The 18,575-nt window shown below is 42.5% G+C and overlaps 1 protein-coding gene across 1 annotated transcript in view; it reads left to right on the top strand.

Annotated features, from left to right (window-relative positions):
- Positions 1–18,575, top strand: part of VPS26A (VPS26 retromer complex component A) — a 260,399-nt gene that overhangs the window by 97,674 nt on the left and 144,150 nt on the right. Inside the window, exon 5 of the mRNA XM_078643202.1 lies at positions 13,398–13,562. Coding sequence (XP_078499328.1) covers positions 13,398–13,562 — 165 coding nt within the window. The remainder of the gene's footprint in view (positions 1–13,397; positions 13,563–18,575) is intronic.

Genomic DNA, 18,575 nt, shown 5'->3' with positions numbered 1-18,575 from the left:
GTTTCTTTCCCTTCAAACACAATCTTCGCCTCCATGTATCCCACCACACTAATGTCACTCCCTTGATATGCTTTTAGAACAACATCCGATCTAGACCGTGAACCATTGTGCCAGGTTTGTTCAGAAATGTCAAGTGGAATAATGGTATACAACGATCCAGTATCCACCATCAAACAAACTGTCTTTCCATTTATCTCAAAGTCAGCTTTAGGTCGTGTTCTCCTCTTTTCCAGACCCTCAACATCTGCAACAGTAATATCATCATTAACAACAACGACCCTGTAAGTGGATGTTACATCATCTACACATGCAACCTTTTCCATTTGTTGTTTGCACATACGTGCCAAATGTCCTTTTTTCCCACACTTTAGACATTCTTTTCAAACAGCATAGCACTGCTTCGAATCCTCCATATGATAAATGCTACCACACCTGAGGCAATGTTTTCCTGCCCACTTCCCAGATGGTTTATTGATATTCTTTTGATACTTATTTTTATTGCTAGAAAAACTCTGAACCTTGTTCTTAATGGCACAAACTCCATCAGAATCATCTTCCAAGACTGCAACTTCTTTTTCTCTATTGCTGCTGGGACTGATCTTCATTCCCCGCATGCATTTCTCCGATTCCTCAACAACCTTTGCAATAGGTATAGCATCCTTTAACGTTGGGTTGCTAGACGCCCACAGGCTCTCTTGTGTTTTCTTGCATCTGCACTGAACAATTAACTGATCTCGAATCATCTCTTCTTGCATTGCACCAAATTCACATTTTGCTGACAGTTCTCTCAACCTAGCAACAAAATCATCTATACTCTTGTTGTGACGTTGTGGTTGTGTATAAAATGTATGCCTTCTCATGACTACATTAACATGTTTTGCAAATCTTTTTTCCAACTTCAGTACTGCCTCCTTGTAAACATCTTCCATTTCTTCTCCAGCTGGAAGATATTTAAAAACATGTTGTCCTTCCTTGCCCAGGCAACCTAAAAGCAAGGCTTTCTTCCTTGCAGCAGGAAATTCAGTTCCATCTAAAGCAACTAAATAATTTTCAAAACAGTCTATCCAGTCCTCTCATTCTATAGGGGGTTCACCTGGTGACATCGGAAAAGAATGAGATATTACAATAGCAGTGCTTGCATCCATGTTTAAACGAGCACTACACACTTCCTCCACACGATGGCAGTATGAGCTTTGACAACGTCTTCTCAAACTTGAATGTAAATCAAGCGAAACGGTGATAGCCAATGAGAGTGCGCTTAACAACTTGCCAATTTCTTTGAATTTTTTTTTTTATCTCACTCGTGGACAGCAGTATCTCAACGCACAGCTCCTACTCTGCCGGACAAATGTGAGTTTTTCCAAAATTGCCTCCTTATTGTGCTACTTTTCTCAAATAACGATAGAATTACTTTGACAGCGTCAAGGACAACACGAGCGTTCTCCACCTCTTCCCTGCGCTGGACAGTGTTTACATGCAAAAGTAGAGCGCTCGATAATGACGGTTGCGCATTACAATGAGTTTGACTTAACCATACTGCTTAAGATAGCATTTCCGCGTTATTCTTGTAAAAAAACAGTCTTTTCGTGCACAGAGTAATCACATAAATCACTAATTTTATCAAATGTCTCATTCTTCACCGAGCGCGTCAATTTGCACTCCACACGCTCAACGGCAATGCGATTATATCTCTTGAGCCAAGGATGATGTGTGTCTTTTACTTTACCGCTTACTGACTGTTTCCTTTTAAATAAACTGCATTTGTTCGACAATCTGTTACTAGATATCTCAGTTACTGGTGTTACACACCACTGACAAACGGGTTCACGATATATTTGCGCTCTGCCGCACCTTGTTTACTTATAAATGTCACGCGCTTGACGAATGTTTGTGCTGCGACCAGATCAAAGTACTAAATCAGCAAAGCACATTAACTTTGTAGTCTGTAGTCGCTCCTAGATGAATTAATACCTACAATGTCTTTTGCTCGGAGTTTGAAGCAAAATCTTTTAATTTAAAACAGCGCACCGACAATCCTCAAATACAGCGCTCTCAACTCTTACCAGATAGCAGGTTTACTTCACCAAGCAATAGTCACTCTTCAGCATGGGTTTTCCACGATAAACTCCTAATACTGCCTGCAGGATATCTCCAGTTTCCTTACAGCTACATTTCAGTACACCGCTGAGCACAACGAGTTGGGTTCTCCTTTTCCTGTGTTTGGGTTAATCTATCTCCCTCAATCACGATGTCTTCTCTGTGTCTGGCACAGATGCAAGTGCCACCAAAGTTTGTTGTAATTCACAAGTACAAAGACCAGAGAAGAATGGCTTCATGTAGATTTATTGATTGGAGAAAGATCCCAACACAGCTTCTTGCCAGACACAGCTGGACCAACTGTCAATGATGCCACAGGGATGACATCACACCAGAATCTACACAGCATCACAGAGATGTGCCATTCCAGGCAGCATCTCTCAATAGAATATAACACTCTTCTTTTTGCCGACGATACTTTGCTGATATCTAAAACACCTGGAGGGCTACATCGGCTGTTAAACCAGTTCCAAGAATTTTGCGACACCAAAGGCGTAATAATCAATACAACCAAAAACAAATGTATGGCTCCGAACCCCCACAAATCCTATCCAGCATCCCGAGGCTCGGAGGCATACAGCTCCAGAGAGTTAGCACTTTTGACTATTTAGGCTTAAAGATAGCAGAAAATATATCATGAAACCCTAGATTAATAAGATGGTCCTGAAGCACAAACAGCTGTCTGGAGTTTTAGGGAGAGAACACCAATTGACTCATACCAAACCGAATGGGCCAGCATTGCAGGTATACGATGCTAAAGTGATGAGCTTTGTGATGTATGATGATGAATTATGGGGCTTGGAAAATATAGAGGAGCTTAGTAGTCTAGATGTAATTTTTTTAAGAAGCCTAGGAATGGTACCCCAGAGCACTCCCCTTCTTCTGCTCATTCTAGTCATGGACAGACACTCCCTTGCTTCCAAAGTAAGATTGCGCCGTCTGCTATTTTGGTTTAGGATTAAGCCTATCCCTGAACTATTGGCATATGTATTCGCTCTGGAGGATGTAAAATGCAGGGACACAGTCAATAAAATCAGCTGGCTAAGAAGGGTTAAGAATCAAAGAAAGTTATTCCCTTTGTGAAATGATTCTTGCCCCATTGTGTCTCTCAATGTGTTTACTCTAAATCACTCCACACTTCTATATCTATGGCTCTGGCTCCTGGAAGAGAATCACAATCTTTCTCTAGATATACCACCAACATTCCGAAAGTAGAACCACAAAAGCACTGTACTGTAACAGTCATTAATAATCAATAATTAACCTTGTCAATGTTATTCACAATTTGACTCTGTTTTATTAAAACCATGTATCCGTCATCGCCTATGTTAAAAACAATGGATTCGTAATTTGTGTCGTATAGTAGAATTTCACAATATCACACACCTATATTATCTGAATCATAATCATTTGAGGGAATCCATTAGACAATTAAAATACGAAATTATTTAACAATAAAAATATTTTATATGAACATTCGATGTAAAAACCAGAAATATGTTGACGCGTTTCGGTGGATCTTGCTTTTTATGCACCACCTTCCTCAGGACAATGTTTAAAAAACACAATAATCTGTGAATAAAATTAAAACAAAACACAAAATGACTATTACATCATGACATCATTTTTTTTAAATAAAACATTACAAACATTGTCAGGGTTAGATCCCTATTTATGCTATTTGTAGTAATACTTTCTTGAAAAGGACCAAATAGGTAAATATAGAAAGAAATCTCATTGATCTAGGCTGCCACCTCTCATTCGTTAATTTTTCTGTGTGGGGACCATAACATATTCCAACACCTAAAACAGTGCAATTAATACACTTTTTATAGTTGCACTGAGATTATAGTTATCATTAATTTATGCTAGCCACACCAATCGTACACTTGTTCTGATTTCAAATATTATTGTATGTGCCTACCTTCAATAGTAATGTTAAACCCTCCCACATTCAATCTGGGGAGACGATCTTTTAATCTATTGATCCCATTCTTTGTTTCTGGAAGGTAAAACAATTTAATAATATTATAGATCCTTCCTACTAAGTGACTTACTGAATCCATATTTGGAATTATCCTGCACTCACCATAATTTTCGAGGGGAGGTATGAATGCATTTAGATCTCATGCTTGATTAACATTACAAAAAACGTTATCCCCCCTGTTGCATTCTTCTCTTAATTAAAATGCCTGGTTGGAAAGAAAGGCCAAATTTAATAATAATACATTTGGTCCTCCTTCCGCTTTTTTGATTTATTTCTTCCTTATATCATTTAAGCAACTCACCGGTGATCTAATACTGGGTGTTCTTTTCAGTAGATCGCAAGCCAACACTTTGCGAGTAGGGTAAAAGGTATAGGTCCACCCTTATTTCACTGTGGGATTACTCAATTCTCCCAAAGGTTTTCATCCAAGTCAAAATCTAATATGAGGTTTAGATATTGGGAAATTACCGATATCTTTCTCTTAATGCTGTTTGCTTTTAACAAAAAAGGACACAATAGTTTGTTATTAAATTACTAACTACTTCGTGCTTCCATAGATATTATTGTGGGTCCCTGGATTCTATGAATTCAGTAGTGGCTATTTTAAATATTTATACTGTTCTCCTTAATTTAGTACTAATCCATGTTTATTAATACAAAACGTCTTTTACACAACTAGACCCGCTCATAAGAACTATGTCTACATCGGATTTGCATTGACACGCCATTTAAAGAGTCAAACAGGAAAGAATTTTGACCGTAATTTCATTCTACTAGACCCGCTCATTAGAAATACTTCTCAATAGGATTTACCTCGATAAACCGTTTATAAAAGTAAGACGGGCTACAAATCCTCCTCCTGATTAGCCTCTATATAAGAACCGTACAGGTCTTACTATTCCTCATGTTCATATATATTCTTCTAAGGAGGGTTGTATAATCCTCCCTCATTCATTAACTTATATTTAAGCCCGTACTCATTTTAACTCTACTAATATGTCCTCACCTTTTGTCTTGACCGGTCGCGTATCGGGATACTTCCAAGTAAAATAAAGAAGGGTAAAATAAAACGCTCGATTTATATACTCCTTTTTACACATCCCACGTGTGACCCTTCCCGGAAAACCCGTTCCCGGTCATGTTGTTCCTATGGTCGCCATCTTTTTATGGGTAGACAGAACTTAAAATGTCTATGTAACTTTATGGCAGCCATCTTATGTAAGATTCAGGTGTACTATTCTCAGCGTGAGATGTAAATGCACTCATACCTCCCCTTGAAATTATGGTGAGTGCAGGATTATTCCAAATATGGATTAAGTAAGTCACTTAGTAGGAAGGATCTATAATATTAAATTTGTTTTACCTTCCAGAAACAAAGAGTGGGATCAATAGTTTAAAAGATCGTCTTCCCCGATTGAATGTGGGAGGATTTAACATTACTATTGAAGGTAGGCACACACAATAATGTTTGAAATCAGAACAAGTGTACGATTGGTGTGGTTAGCATAAATTAATGATAACTATAATCTCAGTGCAACAATAACAAGCATTGAATATGCAATAGGTATCGCCTTTGATTAAGTTAAAGCCATTTGGTTTGCTAATGGTATTCTATAGCAAATGGCTTTAACTTAATCAAAGGCGAGACCTATTGCATTTTTAATGCTTGTTTTTTTTTTTTTTATTAAACTGGCTATGTTAATAAGCCTGCTTGTTACAGCTGAGAATGGCTAGTTGAAGACATTGATTTCAATGTTGGCAAGAATTGACTGAGCCAATGTACCCAGCTGTTGAATCCTGAGAAATGTTTCTGTTGAGGATAAAGATATCTGTACATAGGACTGATATTATTACACTGTGCTTGCCTGGTGCACAGGAGAACTGCATGGCTTCTGGGTTTTATTTTGTCACAAGAACGAGCTGGAATACTAAACCTGCAGACATCCAGGGATATCATTTGCTAGAAATCTGCTATTTTTGTTTGAGCATGAGGAAACTCATGCTCTTTTACGATCAACCTGTGCTTAAAAAATAAATAAAAATAGATGGGTGATTAGCAGAGCTAATATAATGCGAATGATACAGTACAGTCTCTTTTCAATATACGGTGCTCTTTCTATATAGAGCATTTTACATGCCCTGGTCACCAGCTAACTACTCTGCGGGAACTCCCCCCAGCCCTGGATCAATCAACACCTCACCAAGTGACTGCAAACCATCCAGAACTCGGCAACCAGAATCACACTCAAGCTCCCACACAGCACACACACCAGGCCGCATCTCAAGGAGCTCCACTGGCCTCCTCCTGTACACAAGCGTGCACATTCAAACTGCTCTTCAAACCACTGCACAACATAGACCCAGCCTCCCTCAATAGTCACATCATTCACAAACCATCCAGACACTCTTGCGCACATACCACGCTTATGCTGCCTTAGATCCAGATGTCAAGCCTTCTCCTTCATCACTCCTGAACTGTGGAATAGCCCACAGATAACCATCAGACTCCTCCTCACTTCTTGAGTACCTCAAGAAGCTGAAGACCTGGCTCTTCGAATAGCCCATCCCACCCGTCTTAGGCGTGGCAAGGCTCAACTGCCCAGCGCCAGGATACTCTCCGGAGTGATAGTAGAACACAGTGCTTGAATAGTACAGTAATGTTTAATGCTCAGCACTGGGCCAGGATTACTCATTGCTAGTCTATGATTGTATAGTGCTGTGCAAAAAGCATTCAAAACAGCACAACATTTACAGTCCTTGACCAATACCGCACAGTGCTTTGCTACAATTTCATCTAGATGGGCCAAGTTCCCCCAGTATCACCTTTTATCGCAGAGCACATACCACTAGGCACAGCTTGCGACCGGTAAAATCTGTACTGAGGTCATGTGACATGGAAATGGTTGTCCAACGTCCACTGTTCGATTAAAGTCAATGGAATGTGTGAGTCTCTCTGTGTCTCAGCAGCAAACCAGTAACTACTAGTTAATGTTGAGCTCTTCAAATGAAGGTCACAAGAACTGTGGTGCATTCGTAGTGATCACTTCAGGCTCCAGTCTACACTACTGCAGGGGGAAAACTTAATTAGCTGCAGTTGGGCATGTCAGGTGGCAGCATAGATCACTTGCTTGTTCGCTGGTCTACCATCAGCCTACAGGGGTTAATTTGTAAAAAAAGATAAGTGCTGCGGCTCTGGTCAGGAGGCAGCTTGCATCAGCCCATTTCTACTGTTTGTGCCGCCTAAAACAGAGACAATTACATACCATGAAAGTGGGGAGAGGATGTGGCTTCATAGTCAGAGCTGCCAACTTTGGATCTGGGGACACAGGTTCAAATCTCGGCGTAGGCTCAACATCCTGTGATTCAAGGCAAATAACTTAATCTCCACATAAATGAACATGTCCACTGGTGCTCGGGAAAAGCGCCGGTGTTGATCAAGTGTGGTGCTGAGCACGGAAACCACAGACTCAAATTAAGCACATTCAGCCCTGACTTTTGAAAGTTACGAATGAACACTGTTGACAGCTCCAGAACAGGCCTCTCTTTCAGACTTTTGCTTGTGCATAAAGTGCAAATCTTTAAATTGGGCCAATGGCCACCGTGTGAGAACTCTCTTGTGCAGACATTTCATGTGTTTTAGCAGTGTGTCTTGCAGCAAGCATTAAAGATCTCATCATCTAGAGGATTTCTCTAGCTGTTGGTCTTACAGGCTTGGCGAGTAAAGGGTACTTAATGCAATTTTGTGAGCAAAACTCATAATAGAAACACAATTACCATTCTGACAGATTGAGGTCATACATTGCGTGTTTGTTTTAGTACTGCCTTCAGCAGCCCCTTTTAAGCCATACATAGTTAGTTTCCTGTTCCCTTACCCTGAAAGGCAGTAAAACTTTCCCAACGCACGATGTGCTTGGCAGAGTTTTCTGTGAATTGTTCTTGCTGGTGTCTCGAGAGTATACTCTGTAGAATGGAGGGTGGGCACCATGTGCTGGCACGGGCTGAGTGACGGATCCCGCGAGCAAAGGACAGAGTCGTAGGCAGGCACAAGTCACAAAATGAACGCGCGAAATACCTTAAACAGGAAACTGTTCGTACCTGGATCAGTGTAACAAAAATGATAGTGCTCCCCTGCAGGGTGCTACAGATACCGCCCCCTGCAGATTGTCACAGATACCGCCCCCTGCCGAGTGTCACAGATACCGCCCCCTGCCGAGTGTCACAGATACCGCCCCCTGCGGGGGGTGTCACAGATAGTGCTCCCCTGCAGTGTCACAGATAGTGCTCCCCTGCAGGGTGTGTCGCAAATGCTTGTTAAATTTTGGATCCATTTCACAGGGGAACAAAAAATAAAGGAAAGGGGGAAAGAGAGGGCGAGAACTATTCCTTGAAGTCACAGTTTTTAGTGAGGAAGAGCTCCTCATAAAGAGAGGGAATAAGCGGAAGAAAGAGAGGGGCAGCTACCAGCGGCAGAGCAGATGTGCACACTGCCCTTGTCTCCTTCTCTGCCCACGACGCCCGTCCCGAACTGCCAGGAACGCCGAGCCTTCTCTGCAAAGTTCGAGTCTGGCGGGAGGCTCAAACATCCTGTGATTCTGGGAAAACCACTCAATTTCCCTGTGCCTAAAAATGAATGTCCGTTTGTAATGCAACTGGTGCTCACGTAAAGCGCTTTGATACCTTCGAGTCAAGTACACGCTATATAAAACTGCAAAAAAGTGTAGTCCGACCTTATTTTCTATTTCTGGTTTGCTCCTGGCACCTGGCTTCCACAAGGCTCGCAGCGCTCCGCCTACACACTCCCGTTTAAGCACGCACTTGGGATCGCGCGCCCTATGTGTGATTGGTCCTTGCCTGCCCCGGGGGGGGCGGGCTCTGTGGACACCAGGTCGTCTTAAGTGGCTCACGCTGTGAGAAACGGTTTGCCGCTGCTTGGTTTGCCGCTGCTTGGTTCGTGCACCGCTGAAAGCAGAGGAGCCGCGAGCATGGTGAGGGGCGCAAGGTCTATGCAAATGGTGAGTGAGGGACAAGGCCCCCCGTGTGCCTGGCTGGAAGGTTTTTCTCCTATTCCTGGCTGTGATAGCACGCTACCGTGTGTTTGGTTGGCCAGGTCGGGGTGTGGTGAGCACGGTGCTTCGTACGAAGGCTGCATAAGTGGATCCATGGGTGTAGGGACTGGGGGACTTTGTAAACAAGCATGCCGACAGGCGCTTCATGCCGCTACATGATAGGAAGTCTCCCGGAGAGGACTATTTATCTGTAATTCACGCGCTGCACGTCTTCCGGAGAGGAGCACTCAAATATAATTAACGCGCCCAAGCTGTTCATGGGAAGCGCGTTCATACACCAGAATCTGCACGTGCCCCGGGCTGTCTCCCTTGGGAGGCATAACAACAACAATAGGTCTCGCTGACGAGACCTAAAAAGTGTATTAATTGCACTGTTTTCGGTGTTGGAATATGTTATGGTCCTCGCAAAGAAAAATGAATGACTGAGAGATGGCAGAATAGATCAGTGAGATTTCTTTCTATCTTTTTGTTTTTTACCTCTTTGGTCCTTTTCAAGAAAGTATTACTACAAATAGCAGAAATAGGGATCTAACCCTGACAATGTTTGTAATGTTTTATTTGAAAAAAATGATTTCATGATGTATTAGTCATTTTGTGTTTTGTTTTAATTTTATTCACAGATTATTGTGTTTTTTAAACATTATCCTGAGGAAGGTGGTGCATAAAAAGCAAGATCCACCGAAACGCGTCGACATATTTCTGGTTTTTGCATCGAATGTTCATATAAAATACTTTTATTGTTAAATAAGTGGGGGGGTTTTTTGGGGGGGGGGATATTTTTATTTTATTTTGACAATAAAATAACATACAGGACATAATATGAGTACTTGACATGATCAGTTGTAGAGCAATTTCAGTCGGCCAGTGCTTATAATACATATCCACTACAGGGCTATACATTGAGAGACACAAAAGATTCAATTGTATATAGATCATGACATCAAATGCACACATTTCCTGTACAACGCCAAATGGGTCATAGCTTACCTCATTCAGGGTTCTTCCGTCAACCTCCCAGACAATAAACCGTCATTCTCTGCCTCTACCGCCAAATCAAAGCCATAATATTTCATCCATGGTGTCCATATTTTCTTAAATTTCCGTGGGTAGCCCCAAGTTTTGTATGTCACCTGTTCTGCAACCATGTATAGGTCTAAACACGTCCTCCATTCATTTAGTGTGGGCGTTTGTTGCACACCCCAATACCTCGCTATGTCACGCTTGGCCACTACTAGTCCCAGGTTAGCCACTAGTAATTTCCATTGTGGGATATCTACCTCTGTGGAAATACCCAAAAGAAGGAACTTCGGTTCCATTTCTATCTGGACCTCAAATATACTATTACGTTTATTCACGATCTTCCCCCAGTAGTCCCGTATTTCCCTACACTCCCATATGGTATGTATGAAAGTCCCATCCATCCCATGACATCTAAGGCATTTCGGACTATCCGCTTTCCCCATTTTGTGAAGTCGGGCTCTGTCCAAATATGTTCTATGTAAAATTTTAAATTGAATGAGGCGTGATCGAAGCTTGATTGCCACCTCCTGAGGGTGCATGAGAACGGCCTCCCAATCTATGTCTTCCAATGTTCCGGTAGTCTCCTCCCACTTCGTTCGAAGTGGACCAAGCTTATCCGGCATATTATTGAGTAAGGTTTTATATGTATAGGAAATTCCTTTAGCCGGGATCTCCTCTTATAGAAGGCGACCCTCCAGTGGGGCATATTCTGGTATTGCCTCCCCTTCTAATCTCTCTGCCATCCACGCATGTTTTAAATGAAGATATGCATACATTTGTGTAGCATGGAGTTGATATCTGTCTTTGAGTGTCTCAAACGGGGCCAACATCCCCCTCTCTAGGAGGTCCCCTATCTTGGAAATGCCAATTAGGTCCCACTTTTTTAAAACCTCAGCTTCCCAATTTCGGACAGTCTATTCCCTTCCCATAACGGGGTCTCCCTGGTACATTTCTTGTCCCATTGCATTTGCCTCTCTGCTTGTTTCCAAGCCTCCAGTGTCCTCTGGGTTGCCTGAAGTAGTTGGCTGCTGCCCTTCCCACCATATATATAGTGAAGATATGTACGATTTCTGAATTGTGATCGTTCCAGCCTATATGTCGAATGGTCTCCTTGAATATGGATCCACTCGTTAATAACAATAAGGTGGGATGCCCTGTAATATGCCCTGATGTCTGGAAGGGCCAGACCACCATTATAGACACTTCTTTGCAAGGTTTGCAGTGCCACTCGAGGGTAGGCCCCATCCCATAGAAGCAAGCATACCTCACTATCTATTTGATTGAACAATGTGTCTGGGATTTTATGATGAATATTTTGCAGCACATAGAGCCGCTTTGGAAGCGTGATCATTTTATACATATCGGCCCTTCCCATAATAGGGGGAGTTTGCGCCACCTCTTGAAAATTGTGGATAACTCTCTTAACATTACGTGCCAGGCTTTCCGCGACATCAATGGTAATGTAAAGGCCAAGATATGTGAAGCCTTCCGTTGACCAATGTAAACAATCAGGGGGCCCCCTGTGGTTCCACCGGCCCACCAATTGGGTATAGTGTGGATTTACTCCAATTGATTTTGTATCCCGCATGCTTCCCGTATACCTCAAAAATCTGCAAGATTCGGGGTTAAAAAAGTGTTTTCATTGTCTAATGGATTTCTTCAAATGATTATGATTCAGATAATATATGTTTGTGATATTGTGAAATTCTACTATATGATAATTACGAATCCATTGTTTTTAACATAGGCGATGACTGATTCATGGTTTTAATAAAACAGAGTCAAATTGTGAATAACATTGTCAAGGTTAATTATTGATTATTAATGACTGTTACAGTACAGTGCTTTTGTGGGTCTACTTTCTGAATTTTGGTGGTATATCTAGAGAAAGATTGTGATTCTCTTCCAGGAGCCTTAGAGATGGAAGTATGGAGTGCATTAGAGTAAACACATTGTGAGACACCATAGGGCAAGAATCATTTCCCAAAGGGAATAACTTTCTTTGATTGTTGTCATTTACCCAGTTCCCTTTGGTATAAGGGTTACTCTCTACCTTTTTACACTGAGAGGGGTTAAGAACCTGCTTACAGCTATTGGGTTGGGTGACATATGGGAAGCCAATGATTCCACTTTGCTCCCCCGGAAATGCGATGTGAAGAATGCCTACTGGGGTGGGTGATTCAGGAGGAAATTAGTTGCAGGGCTCGGGGCAAGCTCACTCTAGATTTAAGGGCTCCTAAATTAGTTTGTTCTCTGGAAGGCTACCTTCAGGTTTGGTACTCTGCCCCTGGATGATTTTATTAGCATTTAATGTTTGCCTGTCCATTATACGCGATGCTGAGGAAAAATTGACTTACCCCAATTTGCAAGGTAATGGGAGCTGATAATTATCAAATTACACTGAGGATTTTGAAGTCTGATGCCAGGCCACTATTCGCTTGTGTGGTGGCAAATGTTTTGGGCCAATTGTGGGGTAATAGAGGTAGGGCCCAGGGGGCGAATAATAAGTGAAGTTTAACCAGATTTCTCAGGCTATAGCTTTTTAATTTTTTTTATAGAAGACTTCCTTTGAAGCTGAATATGAAGCATTCTGTACCCTGGTATCTAGTTCTTATTATGGTTGTATTACTGTTTTATTGTGTCTCATGAATCTTATATTCTGGCGCACTTTACCATGGTCTTTCTGCTTTTATATTGTACTTAAAATTCAGACACACTTTACCATTGTCTTGCTGCTTTTATATTGTACTTATTATGTCTGTTCTTATACAGTACTCTACCAAATGGCGTTGGTAAAAAGGAATTGATGTGGGCAAAAATTGATTATATTTAATTTTAAATAATTTTATTGTATGATTGTGCATTTTATACAATCCTATTAACCTAGCATTGCTGCTATCCACGTTTATTGGTTTTAATAGGTTGATGTATATATTTTATGGATTATATGATTGTTAAGACAGAACTTAGCCATGGTAGAACTCGTCATATCATTGTTGCACATTTTTATGCTTTAACCTCGCCTCCGATTGCTTTGTATTTTATTGTACTTTCCCAATACCATGGACATATTGTAAGGGAACTATTAGGACTTTATGTCGAAATAAAGTAATTGAACTGAATTAATGATAAGTTATAGCATGTAAAACAAATCTCTACACGTTTGCAGTGTTGCTAAAGTAAAACATGATTTGCTAATTTTAACAAGCTTCTTTATCCATTTGTAGGTATTTTCTTAAAGTAACAATTGTAAGACGACTTACAGATTTGGTAAAAGAATATGATCTTATTGTTCACCAGCTTGCCACATATCCAGATGTTAACAACTCTATCAAAATGGAAGTTGGCATTGAGGACTGTCTACACATAGAATTTGAATATAATAAATCAAAGTAAGTGTTGTATTTGTATTATTATAAAGCCCATAGCCAAATAACAAAAGTGTATAGGAAATCAGTTCAGTAATACAGGTGTTCCTATTTGGTGAGGTGAACATGTGTGAGAATCGGCATGAGCAGTCTGAGAACTGAGTAGAACCTTTTCCATTTTCTGTAGCCCGCTGGGTTTTTTGTTGCTTCTTTGTACAACACTTATACCACACAAAAGATTGCCTCAACTCACTTGAGGGAGAATGAAATACACATAAAAGAGAAGCAGTTGGAAGCTAAAGGGAGAGAGGAAGAGGAGCCTTGTGAATAGAGTGATCGCAAACCAGACAGACTGCTAGTACATTGTGACTTGGTGGTCTTATGTATGTGGCTACAGGTAGGATAAGCATGAGGGGCACAGAACAGGTATTGGGGAGGATGAAGTATGGGGAGCAAGAAGCAAGGGAGGTCAGGAAGAAACAGGAAAGAGAATAAGGTAAAGGTCATGGAGAAAGGGCAACTGTGAATGTTATCATGGCACGATTGCTCCTGGGAGTCAGTAGACGGTCAACCCCTCGTCACAGTATCTATGATAAACCTATCGTGTAACATCTTCTAAAAAGATTTGTTTACCGGTGTGCCCAGAAAAGAGTAGGAAGGGGGCCCTCATTTCCCTTGCTGTTTGGGATTCTGGGAGAACTGTGGTCCTCCTCCTTTCCCCTGCTGCACATGTTTTTTAGTAAACCGATTTCTTGAATTACGATGTCGTGCTGAAGGGTTCAGTTAAGAAGTTATTGAATGAAGTCGGGAAAGACTGCATTAGGCCAAGTAGCATGGAGGCTGTTCTTTACAGCTCCTGCATCTTCCACCATTACACTATAAATAACATCTCTTTTCTACACGAGTACAGGTTTGGTGTTGAAAGGCAGGCCAGCAATGGATGCCCCTACACCATACTGTTATGTAACAACAAGTAAATATGATTCGAATAACTTTTTATTTGTGATTCTTCAGTTATTCAGCCATATAGATGTGTTCCACATCAGTAAAATATAAGAAAATAATCACCCCATAATGCTTCTATATCACAAATGCAAATGTTAAATTAGACACTGTATCACAAGTTTATTACTATTATGGAGAAGTGAAAGAGAATTAAGTGGGATCAGTCATCAGGGCACTCATTCACTATTTGGAAGGAGTCGTGTTCTGATTCGCTGACAGACCCTTTGAAATGTAATCAAATTATTGAACAATGGGAAATTATACTAGTGCAGTTAAGGAAAAGCATTCCATTTGCTGCTTCTGCCCCATGAATATGTGTGTTTGTTCTAATGTTATGATGAGAGGTTCCTTTGTGATGGCAAAGAGCTGGGGCGAAAGTTGACACCCCTGGTCAGTTCTTTCCCTCAGCAACTGCAATATTTGATGTCAGTTCACTGTTTTTAAAAAAAAGTTTTTCCTGTTGGTTTACCATAGCAAGAATGAATGTTCTCATGTTGAAGTCAAGGACAGTTTTCTTTCCAACACTTGTTCCAAAAAGCCCATTCAGTTCTTGTAGAGGCCATCTGTGCATCATAGTATCATATGGGTTTCAATCTCCAGCTACCCACTGCTAGCCGACCTTTGTCTCTGTCTATCTGTTCTTAATTTTTTGAAAAGCTTAATTCAATTTTTCCAGCGATGGTGGCAAACTAGAAAAAAACTAGATCAGGCACTTTGTGAATGTACACCTCCAAGCAGAGATATATTAAATAGTCTTCACCTGTAAACACTGCACTGAGAAACACATCTGGCCAACATCCATACCAACAGTGAATTTAGACAAACTAAACCTCCCATCAGAGTGTCCCTATACAAACCAAACATATTTTTGCCAATGTGCAGTGATTTCTCACATTCCCCCACCCCCGTCAACATTATACATTCATTTGGGTCAAGATAGCTGCTTCACTCTGAGCATCAGACAGATGATAACAACCCAAGGAAGTGGGTAGCATAAGCTAAACAAATGTGTCTATAGGTTCGAGGCATGTGGGCTGCTGAATTCATATCTGTGCATAGATCGCCGCCTAGTGTTGGGTCCGGATGATTGCACATTGTTGTCCTGAAAGAGTCTTCGAAGAATCACGAGATAGGTGGCTCCTCCTTCGGACTACAGTGCGCATGGGCATCCTCTCCATCCCCAGATTGTTTTTTTCCGCCATTGGGTTCGGATGTACTTTCCAGCACTCCAAGTTCGGAATCAACAAAACTTTTCTAAAGGCCAAAAGGCCTTTGGATCCGTCGGTATTGTTAGTGCTCGGTACCGATAAACTTCTTCAACCCTTGCTTGCACTCCGGTCGTCGAATCGGGCCGTTAGGCCTTCTCGACGCCACATGGACCGGCCTTCGATGGAACGAAGTCCATTCAAATACTGCCCGCAGTGCAACTCTAAGTTCCCGCACACAGATAAGCATCCAGTGTGCAACAAATGTCTATCTCCAGATCAGAATGAAGATAGTTGCCTAGCTTGTGCCCAGTTCCGGTCCAAAAAGACGATCCGGAATCGGCGGGCGGCGAGGCAAGAAATGCAGAGGTCGGCACCAGAGCCCGAGAATATCTTCGACGATGAGGAAGACCTAGTTAACGCTGAAGACTCGGATCAAGACGAAGAACAATATTCGGAGCACGACTCCGAATATTACCTCGACGAGGAAGCACAAATCGTCGATCTCGAGGAATACGATCAAGACATCGTAGCTGTCGAAGACGACTCCGATGACGACGAGGGGCGAACCGTGAGTACACCGCCCCATACAGACACTAGACTTATATCGGAGACTCAGGTCGAGGCATCGCCAGCAGGCCTTAGCCAAGATCGACATACTGGTTCTATAGCCCCGCCATACCGCCCGGCTAAGAACATACAAAAAGAGCCTTCTGAGACACGACATACGACACCGGTTCCATCGAATCCGAAACTCATCGACACTACAGTCTTCGGACCGAACGTTGTCGAACCGAAGGTGATAAAGCCAAAGGGCGCCAACCCGAAGGCCACAGTTCCTATCAAACCTTCGAAGCCAAAGACAGTCGAGTCGACCTCGAAGCCAAAAGCTGTCGAGTCGACCTCGAAGCCAAAGCCCATCGAGTCGACCTCCAAGCCAAAGCCCGTCGAGTCGACCTCCAAGCCAAAGCCCGTCGAATCGAGCAAATCAGGTTCGACTATCGACAAAGGAAAAAAAACGGTCGACGACAGCAAAAGGGCTACACCCAAAACAAGCGCCGAACCGAAAGCGAAACCTATGGTGGACCAAAGCAAACCGGTCGAGCCGAAGGCCATCGATCCGAAGAGGGGCATCGAGCCAAAGCCGCAGGCTCCGAAGACACCTCTACCACCTAAAGACGCTACAGAACCGTCGCAACCGCTCGTTCCAAGAAACCGGTGAAGCCTGTAAAACACGTCGAACCGACATAACCTGTCGGCAAACCTCAAAAACCGATCCAACCACCAAAAGCGGTCGAACCAATTAAAGGCATCGAACCGAAAAAGGTCAAACCAAAACCTACGGCGCCAAGGCCAAAAACTGTGGAAGAGATCATCCATCCAGACCCCTCCACAGAGGACCAGTCAAAACTATATATTGACCCAAAAACTGGGAAAGTGACACTTTATACAAAAAAGAAAAGACCTCTGCCTACTGAAGACTTTTCTAGAATTCCACTAAAAAAAAAAGACTGTGCTACCTCTCCTATTCTTTTCCAACCTATCTCTCCAGCTATGCCTACTACTCCATATACCCCATACTCACCTGCACGCTTTGACTACAACCCAGATGAAGATCAGGATGCAGATATGGGGTTTGGATACCCACAAAACCCATATGAAGACCCCAACTCACAGCCATGGGGTGGGGGAGGTGAACCAGACACTGAGGGGCCTCTACCCATTACAGACCCTACGGTATACCCAGCTAAGCCATCACCAACAGAAGACAAAGTGGCTTTTTTTATTTTTATATATTTTTTTATTTTAACAGTAAGACAAGAGTAGGCATTACAAACATCAGGCGTCAAACAATACAATGCGGGAAAGAGACAGGCGGGGAATTATGCATACAGGAATCATCATAAGGAACCCACGTTGAATCACGACTATACACAACAATTAGGAGAAATAAACAGTCTAAGATACGATCGAAAACAACCCCGCCACATCCTTCCCCATACGCAACGATACAGGATAATTAAGGCTAGTATAGACACCCGGGCAAGAAAGGATCCGTGAAGAATAAACAGCCCACTTCTCGTAAAAGGAAAATAGGAAAGACAAAAGGGCCATAGAACAAAACAAGGGAAAAACAAAAAAACCCTCCCCTAACCCCTCCACCCTACACCCCTGCAATGGCTACGGCCTAACCCACTAGCAGCGTGTCTGTCGCCCAAGAGCTACCCTAAAAGAAGGGAAAGAGAGAAAAAGTGGAGGAGGAGAAACCAAACACACTCCCGGTCTCCCGTGCCCCCGGCCAACAGCGACCACCCCAGACGCAATAAAGCCAACATTTCAGCAAAATATTCAAACCAGTCGGGGGAGTATAGTCAATGGCCATCCAACTCCTGTTACACTATAGGCACAACCCCGGCATTGCTGAAAACTATAATATCGGATCGAAGCAGTAAAATTCAGCCCTGGCCAGTACGATCTTCCTTAAGAGTCTCCTTCCCTCGAGCCGCCATCTTGAGAAAAAAGGGAAAGCGTCCATGAGAGTTCTCGGCAATGCAGTAGAGTCGAGTACAGGATAAATGTTCACGAATAAGACAATGAAATGCCTCCAGGAACAGCACATGTCCCAAAAAGTCACTGAGGAACTTGTTATCACACTGGAGAGCGTCCATAGATGTAGCATGAGGAAACAGAATCGAACAGGAGACGCCGGCGTTAAACACAGGCTTGAGGGTCGGTGATTCGGAACCGCCAGGGCTCAGGAAAGCCGGTATCGGCACAGGGACCTCGAGTCCAGACATTCGATGCCCCGCTGGCACTACAGCCCGCG

This window comes from Lissotriton helveticus, chromosome 5_1 (genome assembly GCF_964261635.1).
Source record: "Lissotriton helveticus chromosome 5_1, aLisHel1.1, whole genome shotgun sequence".
Taxonomy (NCBI): domain Eukaryota; kingdom Metazoa; phylum Chordata; class Amphibia; order Caudata; family Salamandridae; genus Lissotriton; species Lissotriton helveticus.
Note: the sequence above shows the minus strand (reverse complement) of the source record. Positions and strands in the feature narration are given on the sequence as shown.